This window comes from Triturus cristatus, chromosome 4_1 (assembly GCF_964204655.1).
Source record: "Triturus cristatus chromosome 4_1, aTriCri1.1, whole genome shotgun sequence".
NCBI lineage: Eukaryota > Metazoa > Chordata > Amphibia > Caudata > Salamandridae > Triturus > Triturus cristatus.
The window spans coordinates 800,359,561-800,375,840 of NC_140585.1; the positions used below are offsets into that span (position 1 = coordinate 800,359,561).

The 16,280-nt window shown below is 43.0% G+C and overlaps 1 protein-coding gene across 2 annotated transcripts in view; it reads left to right on the forward strand.

Moving 5' to 3' along the window:
- CEP83 (centrosomal protein 83) overlaps positions 1-16,280 on the forward strand; it is a 259,250-nt gene that overhangs the window by 87,462 nt on the left and 155,508 nt on the right. For both annotated transcript variants that reach the window (XM_085653397.1, XM_085653398.1), the window contains exon 7: positions 4,556-4,687. In XM_085653397.1, coding sequence (XP_085509523.1) covers positions 4,556-4,687 — 132 coding nt within the window. The remainder of the gene's footprint in view (positions 1-4,555; positions 4,688-16,280) is intronic.

Below are 16,280 nucleotides of genomic sequence, written 5' to 3' on the forward strand. Positions count from 1 at the left end.
TCAGGTCAGAGGACAGTTATTTGCAGTAACAATGCAGGGGGGTACCTTTAATAATACCTCCTCCCACCACCAGAGTAAATTTGGAAAAAACAAAAACCCACAATTAGGAAGGCCGCTTTGAGAAAACTCCCGGTGTAGGCCTATGGACTACCCACAGTTATTGTTGAGTATACGTAGGCACAGCTCGATCCCACCGCTGAACACCAATTAATGTTGGAAATACTCCACTCCCACACCGGAAAGGGTTGGTGGTAACGGAGTCTTTCCAGGACATACAGTGGTAGCTTGGCTCGAGTGGTCAGGAATCAGGCACCGTGCTAAGCATACGTCATACCCATACAATAACCATGCGTGCATCCATTCCAAAAACGACTCTACACCGTAAAAATTATGAAAATATCTTTCTTTATCTTCTTTTTCTCTTAGTTGCTGATTAGATAAATAATAACACAATATACAAGGCTTTTAAAATAGTGCAGGTCAAATAAATACTGTCTTAAGGATGCAATAGATAGGGGTGATCATAAATAATAAAGGCATAAATATAAGTGCATTACATACAGGCGATTAAATATTCTGAGGCAATAAATACTGCAAACCAATAAATATCGTGCGACAATAAATACTGTGGAACAATAAATACAGTGGAGCAATAAATAGGTTAAATACAATAAATACAGTGCTCTCAATAAATAATTAAAAGCTGACAGTGACACTTATAGAATCAGTTCACATTTGAGATTACTATGGGCTGATTTGGCCCAGGCACAGCTTGTGGTTAGGTGGATGGCTTGAGGGTGTCTAATCCCTGGCTTGGACAAGGCTGAGGCCCAAACTGAGGTAGATAAAGGGGAGGAATTCTAGAGATCTGACTCTCTCACTCTACACAACCCCTCTGAATTAGTCTCAGCTCACCCCTGGCACAGTCAAGCTGGTTCCAGCACCTCTCTAACCCCTAGAGTAGTCTCTCAGGATTCCACAGGGCCTTAGGCGCCCTCTATTCCACTTACTGCCCTTTTTCTGAAGTTCCGACGCCGCTGGAGTCGTGTCGACGCCGTGAGGCGGTTCCGGTTCGATGTCGGCGGCCTCGGCACAATGTCAGTTCTTGACGACGCCGGTAGGCGGTTCCGGTTCGATGTCGGCGGCCTCGGCTCGATCTCGACCTCCGATTCGATGGCGTCGGGCAGTCTTGGCTCGATGTCGACTTCGGGCGGCTCCGGTCCTATGGCGACCTCAGGTTCGATGACGTCGGCCGGCCTTGGCTTGATGTCGACTTCCGGCGGCTCCGGAGTGCGATCCTCACTCCCGACCTCCGGTGCTCCTCTCCTCGGGTTCCGGCGACTTCGGAGTGCGACCTCACTCCCGACCTCCGGTGCTCCTCTCCTCGGGTTCCGGCGACTCCGGAGTGCGACCTCACTCCCGACCTCCGGTGCTCCTCTCCTCAGGTTCCGGCGACTCCGGAGTGTGTTCTCCACTCCCGACCTCCGGCACGCTTCCCCTCGGTCTCCGGCGACTCCGGAGGGCGGACTTCACTCCCCCGTCGACGCCGCTCACTCGACCTCGGGTGACTTCCTCCTCGACCTCTGGTACTTCTCCGACCTCCGTCGGCGCCCTCTCTCGACCTCTGGCGGCTCCGGGTACGACGTCTGCTTTTCCAGTCAGCGCCGCTTCTCCACCTCGGGCTCCAGGTCTCCAGGCTACTCGACGTCGGACTCCAGGGAAACCAGTATCCAGGTCAGGATCTTGCTGTTTTTGGATTCTAAGGCCTGTTCCTGCTGTCCAGGTCCTTAAGTTGGTTTTTCTTGCTTCTTCCCACACAGGGCTCCAGGCTGGGCTCAGTCAGTAGGGACTATTATCAAGGGTGGGTTTATGGACCCCACTCTAGGCACAAGTTTCCACCCCTGCTGCTTCACTCCTTCCTCCTTCAGGTTTCTGCTGCTCACTCTTCACCAGTCAGGTGCCAACTGCCAGCTCCAACTGCCAACTCTCTGTCTTAACTTCCCAACATTCTAAACCGCCTCCAACTGTCACAGGGTTCTGGAATGTTCTGGAAGGTGCTAGTAGGTTCCAGTGGGTGCTGGTGATGTCACAGGTGGCCACCATTTTGTGCTCCAGGCCCTCAGACAGAAGTTCCAGGGGTAGATAAAATGGCTCCCTGAATCTGCAGCAACACTAAAAAGTCTGGTGGTTCCCAAAAAAAGAAAAAATTCAAACAGGGTTTGAGGCAAAAGTGGGACAAAATAAATAATGATGAGGAGGGACCACGCAAAGGGCTGACAGGTCTAACACACAGGATATCATAAAAACAGCAAAAAGTCACAACAAGAATGAAATAAACATTTCTAACATGATTAAAATGTAATCTAAGGCCTAACACCCTAAACCCTACTTGTATGCGCTACCCTAGGAGAGCATGTAGTAGAGTAACTTACAGTCTAGAGTCTCATAGGAAGAAGCAGTGCACTGCATACCTTGTTGACTGCTCGGGCTGTTGTTAATGCGAGACCTGTGAAGGAAGCATTCCCTGCAAAAGGCAAACGCCCTGCGGTAGTAGCCTCCCCCAAGTACTCAGCTCTTATTAGCGTCAGGCAAGATGCATCATTTTCTCAGAGTACCAGCAATAATTAGGATGTCTTCGGAAGGTATCCTGCAGGATAATCTAGAGCAAAGTACCTCTATCCTTAAGAGGGTTGAATGGTGAGCCTTAAATACTAAATGCTATCAGGGATGAAACCGTTGACATACTTTCAGAAATATGGTACAAAGATTACTGACGCCAGAAAAGGGTCTTAGACGTATCTTTAAGACAATTGCAGATGAGGGGACATCAATTTTGACTGCACTTTGATGAATTATCTAGGGATTTTTCTGGATGGCCCTGACTTTGATAAGGGAACCTTTGTTCCAGACTGAGTGTCTCATCGGGTGTTGTAGCTAGGTCATTATTGGAATGACTTGACACTCCCTCATTTCTACAAGTGATAAGGGCAGACGACATTCATGTTATTAGCGTCCACAACAGATATGACAGGGAGTTTGGAGAGATTGGGTGAAGTGTTGTCCGATATGGAATGAGGGGCCTGACCGGAATGGAGTCAGAACTTTGGGCAGGGAAAGGGTAACTTTCTAAATGTACCTTTTGGTTTATATTTATAAGAAGGATTCAGGCCTGTCAAAGAGATTTACTCTGAAAGGTCAAGTTGAGATTCCTTCTTCTGTGAAACACAAGGCGGAGTTTGACAGAATGTTTGTATTCTCAGAGTTTAGAAATGTCTGTTAGCTCTAGTTGTTGATCATATGAACTCCTCTGGTTAATAGATATTCTCTATGACTTTCACTTATAGGTACAGTCCACACAAAATACCCCTATTTTCAGAGGCACCTATTATCAAACTCTGCAAATTAAAAAATATATAATACAAATGCAGATAGTGGGATGTACAGCTGGAGGACTGCGTGGGAAAATTGAGGGGTTCCTAATTGGTGCTCGGGGAAGATGATGCTGAATTTTCAGTTCTTTTGCTGCGGAATTTGCTTTGTGGTGGACTAAGATTTGAAATGTAAATGTCCCTTCAGTGCTTAGCGCCTTCTCGAAAAAATAGATTCTACTGGGTGCCAGTAGTAACAGGCACAGATTGGGGCAATCGGTAGATATACAGGGATGCATACCCACAGAGTAACAGCTAGTTATGCACATAGGTAAACACCATAATAGGGTGTACACTTCAAAACATCTGATATTGACTTGCTTGTCCAGGTCCACTGTGGTTCACTTTGTGCTTGGCATTATTGGCCTTGTAGTTGATGCAGTTTTAGTCATTATTGTAAAATATATTTCATAAAATTTCAGAATCGTATTATGCTCACTTTTTATCAAACACAAAGACACCCACCCAACACACCTACAAATACTCATTCTCACAGATAGTATACACTGGCACACTTGCACAGAACATGTACAAAGCCTGTAATGACGGACCACGTATTCAGGCACACATGAACAGAGTGAGGTGGACACATAGGTAGATGGCAGGAACACACTTGGAGCCATCAGTGCCTACAGACTTATAGACCAAGGTTGGAATACTGCATAAGAATTATAAGGTACTCTGAACTACTTTGAAATGCATGATTCATTTCAGCCAAGTAATAAAGGAATGTACAGCATGTTGTTATATCAAATGTCTAAAATGACAGATCTTCTTTTAACAGTACCACCAGTGAAAAAACGTCTGACCATGTATGTAGCATGATGAACGTAACACACCATGCTTCACCGTTGTACCAATTTTGCTGCTCCAGTGACCAATCCTACAAATCCGCACAGCACACCATAGCCCTATGCTTGCTGCTGTCGAAGGAAATATTTTGTTACCTGATCTCTGTAGTACACCACATTTCATTTGCAAAGACTGCTATAAAAAAGAAAGAAACATATTTACCTCTTATAGATCTGATGCGTTGATGGATGTGATGGCATATAAGAAAAGCGGAAAAACATGGATCTTGAGAGTATTTTGTTTGTAAACTGTTTTTTTTGTTTTGTTTTCAAAAGGCAGAAAGGCAGTCATTTCAACCACAGATTGACCGTCTGGAGAGAGAGCTTCAAATGACTGGCGAACAGAACAATTTTCTAACCAGCAAACTTCATAAAGCGGAACGAGAAGTTAATTCCTTGAATACGAAAGTAAGCACTTAACTGTTATTTTCGTCTTACATTTATTTCCGGAGAAAAACCTCAGTAGCAGGTGGCTTAACCATTGTTTCATATCAAATAACTCTGTCATCAAAAAAAATTTTTTTGCCCTCCATGTGATAAAAATCAGTTGTGAAAATATTCAAGTTGAGTATTCTGTGATTTGCTTTTGCAAAGATACCTGGTACCAATGCATACAGACTTGTTAAAAAATTTATAAATGTTTACAATATTGGTTGTATACATGGAGAATGTTTCACTGACTTGCACAGCGGTGTTTTTTGTGTGGCCAGAGTGTTCTAACTATGTTACCTGCATTCACAATATATTTACAGTGAGAGGATCATAAGGTCGCCCTCTTCAGCCATTGGAAGCGTCATTCACATTTATGAGCCCACATTCATCAGCTTCGATCCTGCACTGGCACACTGCCATTTAATTATTGCAGCAGAATGTTTACTGTATAAAAAGGGAAGGGTGCGCTCTTTTGTTTTTCTTTATGCAGCTCACTCGGATTAAAGGATCACCCGTCAAGTCCATTATTAATTACTAATTTATTGTCCATTATTACTTCTTTACTGGACATCTCTGTCATATAGTTAGAGCAAGAATGGGCCACTCTGGTGTTCACTACCGAATTAGGCGGAAATATTCTAACAACTTCGGCAGAAATCTTGTTACCTGTGGAGAAATGTGATGCCCTTTAATTGGTTTGATTATACTCTTGTCAGATGGGCTGGTGGAGCTTTTGTCCATTATATCAGCTTCAAATCCTAACTGTAGAGAATGGGAACCTAAACATGTTTTGCCGCACTGTTTTGTGGTAATGCTCCATATCAGGAAAGGAGAATCTTTCCTTTGTATAGGAAAGAGTCATTGAATCCACACTCAGATGCAGTTATTTGCTAGCCCATGCTCATTGTATTAATATTGTTTGGATATTTTTAAAGATTGATTCATTTAAGGAGTTTGGTATATTGGTAACAAGATCCATTACCTTTGGAACGCCCAGCATTTTTGATAATTGCTATCTGCACAACTAATGTTAAAGGGAGGGCTTGCCATCTAGTAGCCGCCTCATAGATTCTAGTAATCACAGGACTGTAGCTCTCCCTAATTATAGTTCTGCTTCATGATGTATACTAATATCGAAGTGTCTTACCAATTCCTATCCCCATTGTATTGGGAATTCCAGTTGTGGTTTAGTTGTGCATTCAGTAAAGAGGAGTCCCTCTGATTTGTTCCAATGCATTTGTATCCTAGATAGTAGGCTAAATTTCATAATTTCCCCAACTATTTGAATCATATCATCAATGGATCTCATTTACGTATCATAATGGGCATATTGTGCACCGGAGTCTGTTTATTCAGTGCCTCTACACCTGTGGTGCTCTCTTGGGCCACATGCTAAGGGTACTACTGCGATGGGGAAATAAAGGTGGCGATGCCCCTTGCTAGGTAAATAGTAGGCAAGAGGTTAGCAATGATCTTCACTCAGGCTCTAGAGTTAATATAGGAGAGAGTTATCTATCTAACCATCCCCTCCCCCAGTCCAGGCCTTCTCAACACAAGAACATGTGCTGCCATTCTAGTGAATTGACCAGCCTTTTCGGCATCAAGTAGTAGGGCAGCAGCTGGTATATCTTGGTCATTTTGTTGTATCAGTGAAAAGAAAGTGTGAAGATTATCTAATGTCAACTGGTCTAGTATAAGTTTGGCCTACTACTGTATCTGTTAATACTAATCCCTGCTTATATAGCATTAGCCAGTTTGTAATCACCTTGGCTAAAATGTTTGTATCCATACTAATGAATGAAATGGACCTGAATAACGCACACTTAGTGGGGAACTTACCTGGCTTAAGAATAACAGAAATGATGGCCTTCCTCAGTGTGGTGGGGAATAGGGAAGTGCAAAACTGACGTGCCTTCTCATAAACCGCAGGTAGGCGATGGGCAAGAGGTCTGCATACCCCTTGTCGACTGATCTTCATCTGGGGTTTATTTAGAGGTTCTCTCTCATGTGGAATTTAAGCCAATTAAGGGTGACCATACCAAGATATTCAGTTAATTAATCTGCTGCTAGAAGTGTCTTTATTATCTTTTATATAGTATTTGGGAAATCTATGGAGAATCTCCAGTGTTGCCCCACATTTTGATCCATCGTCCCCCACCAGCTCTACGATTTCTGAGCTGCCTTTTTAGTATTTAACAGTCTACCCAGTGTCCGGCTTAGGCGCTGCCCCCTCCATATCTCTTGGCCACCACTTATTTATCAAGAAAGGGTCTGCTTCCTTAGATGCATGCATCTTTTTTGTAATGTCGCCCTAATTTATGACTGTTAGTATATTTCTCCTAATGGTTTTTAGCTCTTGATCCTGTCTTTTGAGTGGTATGTGTTGCTTTCAGCACTCCAGTTTGTTTGTAAATGCATACGCCTTATAAGCCTCCAAAAGCATGGCTGAAGTAAATACTGTACCCTCAGTAAATCGAAAGTATTCCATAATGCCTGCATCACTTCTCCTCTAAATACTGCATCTGAAAGCACACTAGTTGGGAACAGCCTAGGCCTCTTACCGTTATACTATTTAATGCTTTGATCACTGGGGAGTTCTTCAAAAGGTGTGTGGGAAGATCACCGTCTAAGAGGACCAGATGCACACATTTCTTACTGGACAGTTGAAATATTTAGAATTAAAAAAACACAAATTGAAGGTGTATTCTCTCTCTCTGAGATCTCTCTATCACCAGCAGGTGATAGAGGGCTTGATGACTAATTAGAATTATTGGGAAAAAGGTAGAAGGATCAGAAAATCCCTGGAAAGTTCTTGCAGAAATGGAAACCATAATTGAGATGTCCATCAAAGGATCACCAGAACTAGGACCACAGACTGACTGACTGTGCCGTCAGTCTGATAATCATTGTAAGTGCGTGAAACAAAGCCTAATTGATTGGAGTCCCTCTGTCCTAGAAGAAAGTTTTTACTGCTGTGGGTCTTTCCTTCAGCTAAAAAAAACTTTGAGTGTTTAGTCCCGAGACAAAGATCTGGCTTACAGTTTCCTCATTTGTCCTTTAGTCTCTGGAACCTGTTCAATGAATCACTAAGTTTTGCCTTCCTGCTAGGTATCCCACATTCACCAGGCCCCCTGTGCTCAGGCAAAAATGCTGGGAGTCCTCATCAGTTCAGCTACATCCCTGAACCCCATGCTGCTGAGCTGATTGTTATTTCCCTCTGATGACACATGCTCCATCTTTAATAGGAAGCAACTCTGCTTTCTATCCGTGGTCATACACTTGATTACAGATTAGCCCATCAGCAACTCTAGACAATGTATATAAAGGTTCAGTTCATCCCCTAACCAACCTCCACCTGTAGCAATATTTCCACAGCAAGCTCCCCAACCTAGACATCTGGCACCTGAAGCTGCAACAAAAATTGCTGTGCCATCTAGAGTACCATTTGCACCAGCCAATACTGGACCTCCTTCCTAACCCAGTCCAACAGAGTAATCTGCTCCTAGTATCTGAGACCTTTTTGAGATGTGAGGCCGCCAGCTTCTTACGAATTACCCCCACAGAAATTGCCTGCATAGAGGTCGCCATAAGCTACCGTCTGATATCTGTCACCTTGGACTGCAGAAGGTTCAGATTTGCAGTTCTAGAATCTGACAAACCTACCAAGAATATCATGATTTGTTTGTGTTGCAAACCTGATGTGTGGGAATGGATTACAAAGCCTTAAGCCTAATTCCTGACGGAACTTCACTGCAATACATGCAGCTTCACCACAATACACCGATGGTTCCTTAGGAACATAGCTCATGATCCAAATGTCATCCAAGCAGACGAAGAGTCTTTCATCCTTTGTTCTTAGATATGCCATCACTGGCTTTACATTTTCGGTGAAACACCATGTAGCTGATGACACACCGAAAGGCAAGGCTGGGAACACGTCCCAGACCTCTTCCAAAATAATTGTAGAAATCCATTCTGATGGTCTCCGACAAGTATATGTCCTTCAAATCTAGCCGTACCACCCAGTTATTTAATAGACAACCTCTTCACATAGATTAAGAATCAGAATCTTTTAATGGTGGTTGACCAAGCTCCTGTTGTGCTCTCTTATATTGGTTAATAGCTAATGCTTTCTCTCCTTTTTTTTTTTCCTACCAAGAATAGGTTGCTAAAGAAACATTTGAAATGAAGAATGGCCTCAACCACAATTACTTGTCGCCTCTGAAAATCTCAGAATGTTTGATTGTTATCTGTTTTGGGGTACCATAGAAATCTATGTGAAACCTGAGACCCTTTTGTAATACCCAAGCATTCCCAGTTACTGTGTGCCTGTTGTAGACAAGCAAGGTCTGATCCCACCCCCACTTCTAGTTGAGAAGAAGGTTAAATTCTCATCTTGAAACCCTGCTTCTCTGCTAACAGCTCCTCGGATGCCTCTTATGTTGGTGTAGCTCTGGACTGCTCCTCTCGATGGGGAAAAAATCCCCAATCTCTTGCCCTGCCATGAGTTGCATGTCTTAAAGCCCTGTCCTTCTAGGAGTCACCCTCACTGAGGATGACTCTCAACTATGGCTGACTGAGCACCCTCTGCCTCAAGCAACGCCGACAAAAATGTAGAGTTAAAAGCCCTAATTAGCATTTATACTTTAGCCAAAGATGTAAATGCTGTAATGAACTTGCTTTCTGGATAGACAGTACTTGGCCAGCTTCCGACAGGGCAAGATTACTCCCCCCCCCCCCCCCCCCATCCCACCTAACTCAGACTGCGTTCATAAGGATAGAGCAGTGAAGGCCAGGGGATGGGGGGGGGATCAAGATGGTGCCTCGAGTCGCATCTCTAAATAAACCTGCTTTATGAGCCTAAAGATATTTACTAATGTATTTTCTGGGACTTACTGTGTGTTCTAGGCAGCGACCATCAACGTAATCTGGATTGGTCGATCTTCCCTTGCCGGCTCAAATTTTGATTTCCCCTGCCTGAGGAGTGCACCTTTTATTATTGGAGGACTTCTTTTGGATACCTTGGGGCTCCAGCCACATCAGAGTCAGGAGATTGATGCTCGCTCTGCCTCCAAACAGACTGGAGCCCACTATTTGTCAGTTTTGCATTTCCTGCCTTCTGTATCATTACAAAGTTGCGAAAATGAATCCTTGCAAGTAACTGTGAAGCGTCAGCCACCAGAAAGCTCTGCTAGCACTGCTTTTGATCACAGTATTTAGGCTTTTGTCCAGCTTCAGTGGAATAATCAGCAACATGTTCAGTTCTCCCGCACCAGGGACCAGGACATAGTTCCACTTGTACAATGAGTAAAAGTGCTAATTATCACGTGCCCACTATAAATATCTCAGGGCATGTTTAGCATGATCCCTCAGGTCAGTTAGTGTCTGACCATACAATGGAACACCTACCCTTCAAGCGCCATCAACCTGCACTGGCTAGCCAAGGCTCCAAGAGAACTTTAAACCCCCAAAAGCATTCTTCTCATTGTCAAGAAGTTTTAGAGCAGGGTTCTGACTGATATAGGCTCCGATATGGAAGACTCTGAGGGCTAGGGAAGATCCAGAGAGCAGATGTGATAAGACTGCCAAAACAATCAGACTGCAAAATATGCAGAGCGGTTCATGGCGGTGGGATCTTGTGGAGAAAATGAATCTTGATTCTAACCTAGAATTAGAAGATTATAACCTTAGTAGAAAAGAGGTCTTACTTTGGGATTACACAGCAGATTAGATGGACCCAAGCTCCAGATGGCACTCAGTTGCAGTTAGGAAGGATCAACAAAAGCTGTGGTTAACTTACAAAGGGCTGACTACAGATTCCGGCATTTCAGTTATATTTTAGCCTAACCTTGCAACAATCTTTGACTTGTTAAGTTCTCATCGAGAAGAGTACTGTAAAGATCATGCAGCTAAGTGAACAGCTCATCTTAAAACCCAAGTCACTTTATGCAAGGTAAGTAGTCAGATAACAACCCTTGGTGCTTGAGTGGGGAACATGGAGAAATACATAGCCAAACATGAAGACACTACCCATTAGATACATGGATGAAGGAACATGATTTGTCAAGACTTAGTTGAGAAAGTTGAAAATGTTGAGTACCTTATGAAGCAAAATAATCTTTGTGTACTTGGAGCAGCAGAATGGGACAACCCTCGTATTTATTGTGCAGCTATTTCAGACTGCTTTTCCTGCGTTGGGAGACTGGGACATAGACTGGCCAGCCAGTACAACAGGCACACCAATTTCCATTTTACCAGCCGGTGCTACTGGAAGACATTTTATCCCTGTGCTATTCTCGTTTTATCTTTATTTTTCGACATTGGTTTATCAATTAGCCATCCCTTCTAAGCCAGCCAAGGCGGATGAGTACACATTATAAGTGCACATCCCACAATAGAAGCCAACGGCAGCTACGACACCAGATTCCTTCTCTCCAGGCAGTAGGCACACAAGTCACACAAGTCTTTGTCCAGGAGCCTGTTCAAGCATATATAAATCACACACTTTCATTTGCAACTCAGATATTGATTGAAATCATTTGGAGCTTTTGGCTTATTTAGTCCCCCCAAATGTATTTCTTTTTTGTGATGGGATCAAAGCATGGTTTTCTTTTCCTCTTCATAGCTGGGCAAGAGGAGTTGAATGGTATCTGTCCTTCCTAACCTTTTTTGGGGGATCTGTCAGCCCCTCCCCCACCCTTGGGTTTAACTGTTCAGATAGGGTTTAGGTGAGGTATAAGGGAGCAGCCATGGAGATGCATAAAAAAAATGAAAGGGAAGACTGACAGCAGCAGCAAAACTATTTTCATTTATGGTTTACTAAAACGTTAATGTCCCAACCTTCTAATGTTGTATCGAATGTGATAGGAGTGTAATCATGGAATGTTAATTGTCTGTGATCAGCTATGAAGCTGCTTGAGTTTGTGAAAGAAGCACATATGTACATATTACTCCAGATACCAATTGCCTCCGAGAGACACATATGACAAAATACGATAGATACATATTAAGACATTTAGGTTTTACAGTGCTTGTGGCAGCTCAGCAAAAACTACCAACCAGGGGAGTGGCATTGCTAACTAAAGGGCGGCAATAATTAGCATTAAGACAGACCACAGTGGCTGATGGCTTAGTGCAAAAATTGCCAGTGATTTTTGTGTGTCTTGACCATATGCAACACATTTACACCTAGGATTACTGATTCATTTGTTCAGAAGCTCCTCCTCGAATTGATCACTTGGATAAGTCCCTTGTTTATCTGTGGCGATACAAGTAAACGATTCATACCTATTTTGACCCTACTAACTCCAGGGGTGCCGCTGCCGCATCGGAGGATGATCTTTCTCCCACCTCGCTGCCAAATCCTGGAATCCCTTTCCCTTCACCGTCGAACATCACACTCATTGGCGGACGTCAGGAAGGGAGTCAAGATCTGACCCTTTGACTGAAATCCTCAGCCCAGCACCTGGATAAGTCATGCTATATAAGCACAGTTTGATTGATTGAAGTATTATAGGTTGTTGTAATATTATGAAAATTACTATACTTCCAAAGTATTATTTCTTTTATGAGCTGTTCCATTGCTTGTTCCTGCTAAATTATTTCTTAAAATTGACACTGCCTGGTTGTGTTTCATATGTCAATATTAAAAATGTAAAAAAAAAAACCTTCCGATTTTTACAACTTTCTTTAGATAAGAGTGGTTGGGCACTCCCAGGTCTTAAACTCTATTTTTGGGCGTCTTTCTCTAATAGATTTAGATAATTATTCTTTGCTCTGAGTGGGTTATGGTATTTGCAGGCTTTACATGCTGATCTCGTATCTCATCCTGGCTTTTTTGATTCATCAGATTTCAAAAGTTCCTACTTTAAAGCATGAGCAGTCTATTCACATGTTCAGCAGTTCTCCAAAAGTTCCAGATTAACACAGTATGCTTCTGTTTGATAGAATCTATCTCTTCCTGGCTTTTCACATGATATATCTGTGTTTTCAATGGGCTACCTCTTCACTCCAACAATAGGCCAACTCCTCGATGGGTCCACTTTTCACTCGTTCACCAACTTGCTCTTATACACACAATTCTAAAAACTAGATACTTTAAATATTTGCAAATGCATTTTTCAATGAAAACCGCAGATTCTAATCTCAGTCTTGCACTGTATCCCTTTCTGGAACAACTTTTATTCAAAAGTTATAAAGGATAATTTGACCAGACATCCTAAATATTCCAGAAGGGACAGCCAGATAATCTACATTACTTGGCCAATCACTGGACTGATAAAATTGCCGAACACTTATCTAGCTGCTGTGCACCAAAGAGGAAATGAAGGATTCCTTGTATGTTTTGTAGCATGTGACGTCCTTTTTTGCTATTAATGTCATGCAATTCTGGGAAATGTAGTTTGGGAATAGTAAGTATTTTTAATGGCTACTGACTGGAGAATAAAGTAGAAAGAAAACACATAATATTCACCTTTTGATTCCTGACATAAAATTCTAAAAATGGCATTGAGCCTCTTGGCTGTCTTGGCCCTCACATTATAGACCGACGTTGTCCAAAACGATGCTCTCGTCATGAGTTTTTTTTCAATAATGTATATCTATTGTCTCCAGTTTGACTATTATCCCTAATGTTAAATTAATATTTAATAATGGAACTGTTAGATGCACTTCAGTTTTGTCTTAATTGGAGTTGTGAAAGTGAGTCATGGATTTGCCATATTTTGGAATGTGGGACACTGCAGTACCCCTTTATTTTTTTTTAATTTGTATTTTTAGTATTTTGCAACCAAAGCCAAGGTGTTACATAGCCATGCACAAAAACATGGTGGGTATCATACAAAAGCATAATATAGTACAATATAAAGTGATTTCAGTTAAGAGCGGCCCATGGCATGCCAGCCATTCTCCCCACCCCCATATCTCCGTGGTATGTAGACAATTTCTTCCTGGTTGGTGCACCAGTTCATTGCTCGATCCCAGAGAACCAAGGGAGGAGGAGGTGTTGCCTTCCAGAATTTAGCAGTTCCTCGTTTGGCTAGCACAGTTCCAGCCCCCACCAGGGTTTTGTCCTCTATCATGTCTCTTATCCCTTCTGTGACTCCTAAATGTGCCACTGCAAGGGCGATATCAAGCAGCCTCCCAATCTCTCTAAATAGTGTAGTAAAGGTGATCCTGAAGCATTTCCATATCAGGTGGTAAAAGTGCACTTGTGGTTCCAGACAGTGCCTACATGTCGGTACTGCTAGTTTACCTGCGTACCATAGTCTCAGTGGTGTCAGGTACGTCCTGTGAAAGAAGTTAAGTTGAATAAGTCTGAGCCTTGAGGAGACGACCAGTACCCCTGGGTGACAGGTGGTCATCCCACCAGTCTGAGTCGTCTAGGGGACTTAGCCATTCCTCCCACTGGGAACGCAACTGTGTGAACAGGTCTGGGGAGTTTAAGTATAAGGAGTTTGTAGATCCGAGAGAGGCCCTTCCCTTCAATAGGGTCATTTAGAATTTGGGATTCAAGACGGCTTTATTTAGGGACAGTCCAGAAGGATTTGCGGTGGACTTTGAGGGTGTGGCAATGCTGTAGGTATCTAAGAATTGGGATCTATGTAAGTCATATTCTTTTTGCAGTATCTGGAATGTTTTGATGTGATATCCTGCCATACATCTCCAGCTGTGAAGATCCCAATTTTATCCCACCTCTACTCTCCAGCCACACTTTGGTCGATCCTGGTTGTTCGGGTATTCAGGAAATGGCATGGGGGATAATCTGGCAGTCGACTTTGTTAATGACCGTGCCTCGCGCCAGTCCCAACGTCCTCCGGCTAGTGCCTGTTGGGGCGGCGTCCTGTCCCCCTGGTGCCCAGCGGTGGCTGCGGCCGTGCCCCTCCGATCCCTGCAGCTATTAGTGGGTCATGGTACAAGGGCTCTTCAAAGGCTGTGTCAGCCTGTTGTCTGCATTTCAGGTGGTGAAAGGGCAGGTAGCAGTCAAGTGTGGGGGGGTTGTGATTTAATTGCTGGCCTACTGGTCTGGTAGGAAGATGGTGCAGTTTTTACAGAGAATATTTTCAGGGATTCATTTGTTGTGATAGTTCAATGATCTACTTTGATGCCATCTTGCAGATGGTGTTGTCCTGCGGCTCTGTGGCTACACCACTTGCTGCATTACAGTGATTGTTGCAAGGAGGCCATTTTCAGCGAAGAAATGTAATAGTCGCAGATGGCAAGATGGCAAAATTATGCGTGTAGAAGTTGACATTTCTTTCTTTGTTGTCTCCTCATCATGGAAGTTATCTCCCTTGGTAAGGAGAGCCTTTAGCTGTTTTCACTGCCTCTTACTGCCAGGCTTTTTTTGCGGTGATGGGCAGTGAAAACTGACCTTTATCTCTGCTCATCTAATTTAGATGGGCGGATATAGAGGTCAGCCATTTACGGCCCTTACTCCGTTGAGATGGAGTAGTCTCTGCCGTGGTTACAACTAAGGTCCACCCGCTTTTAAATCTGTCGGAAGGAACTTTATGTTGGCAGTGGAGTTCCCTTAACACCAACATATAAATCTGTCCCTAAGTTTATTTGAAAGCAGGATTATGACAATAAGATTTAGCTAATTTACTCCATGTATTTGCAGTGCGCTATTTGGTTTGAGCTTTCATTTAGCACAATCAATTCAGCCTGGGAGCTGTAGTCTTCATTTACCTCAGTTAGCCAGTACATATTATTACCAGCATTTGTAAATGCATTGTTGAGGGCTTGATGCTGTGTGTGGTGTAGCTGAAGTCAAACCTAATTTTCATAAGTTAGTACTTAAGAAATTGAGGTTGTAATTCACACAGCTGCATATGTATTATTCCATCTGAGAACAAAGTATGCTGTGTGCAAGCAGAGAGCACTACTTTGTTGCCAATTGGTAGTCACTCGAAGGATGAAAAAGATTGAGGCAAAGAGGCTGAATTATTCCATCACATAGTGCAAGTGATTTCTCTGATTAGAGGCAGAGACTGATACCGTTCTTTCGTCTGCCTTAAATTTTATTTCACCAGCGAAAGATCTAAGGGTTAAGAGGACAAGAAGCCAGAATCCATGCATTTATAGTCCTATCTTTCTGTTCATTCAACTCGCTGTTCCTCTTTTATTTTATTTATTTTTATTTATTAAGTTTTATATAGCGCGAACAAGATCCAGAAGGATAACAGAGCGCTTCACAATATGAATGGGAGGAATAACATAAATGCAGTATCAACATCCGAGCAAGTAAACGTATCCCTCTTAGGATAAGAATTTGTTCATAAGGAATCGTTTAGCTTCCAATTTGAAAGCCTTCGTTGACGAGATTCCGCGTACTTCCGGTGGAAGAGAGTTCCAAATCTTTGGTGACAAGTTCTTTTTTTGTTCATGATGAGTGTTTTCAGGAGGAAGGTAGTGGCCCGCCTTGAGGCTCTTAAACCACAGGATAGTTCAAGTTTTTGCGCAAGGTACCTGGGAGTATTGAGGTGAAGGGCTTTGTGAGCTAGAACAGCAATCTTTAACTGAATTCGAGCTTCGTAGGGTAGCCAATTGAGAGATTTTAGGACTGGGG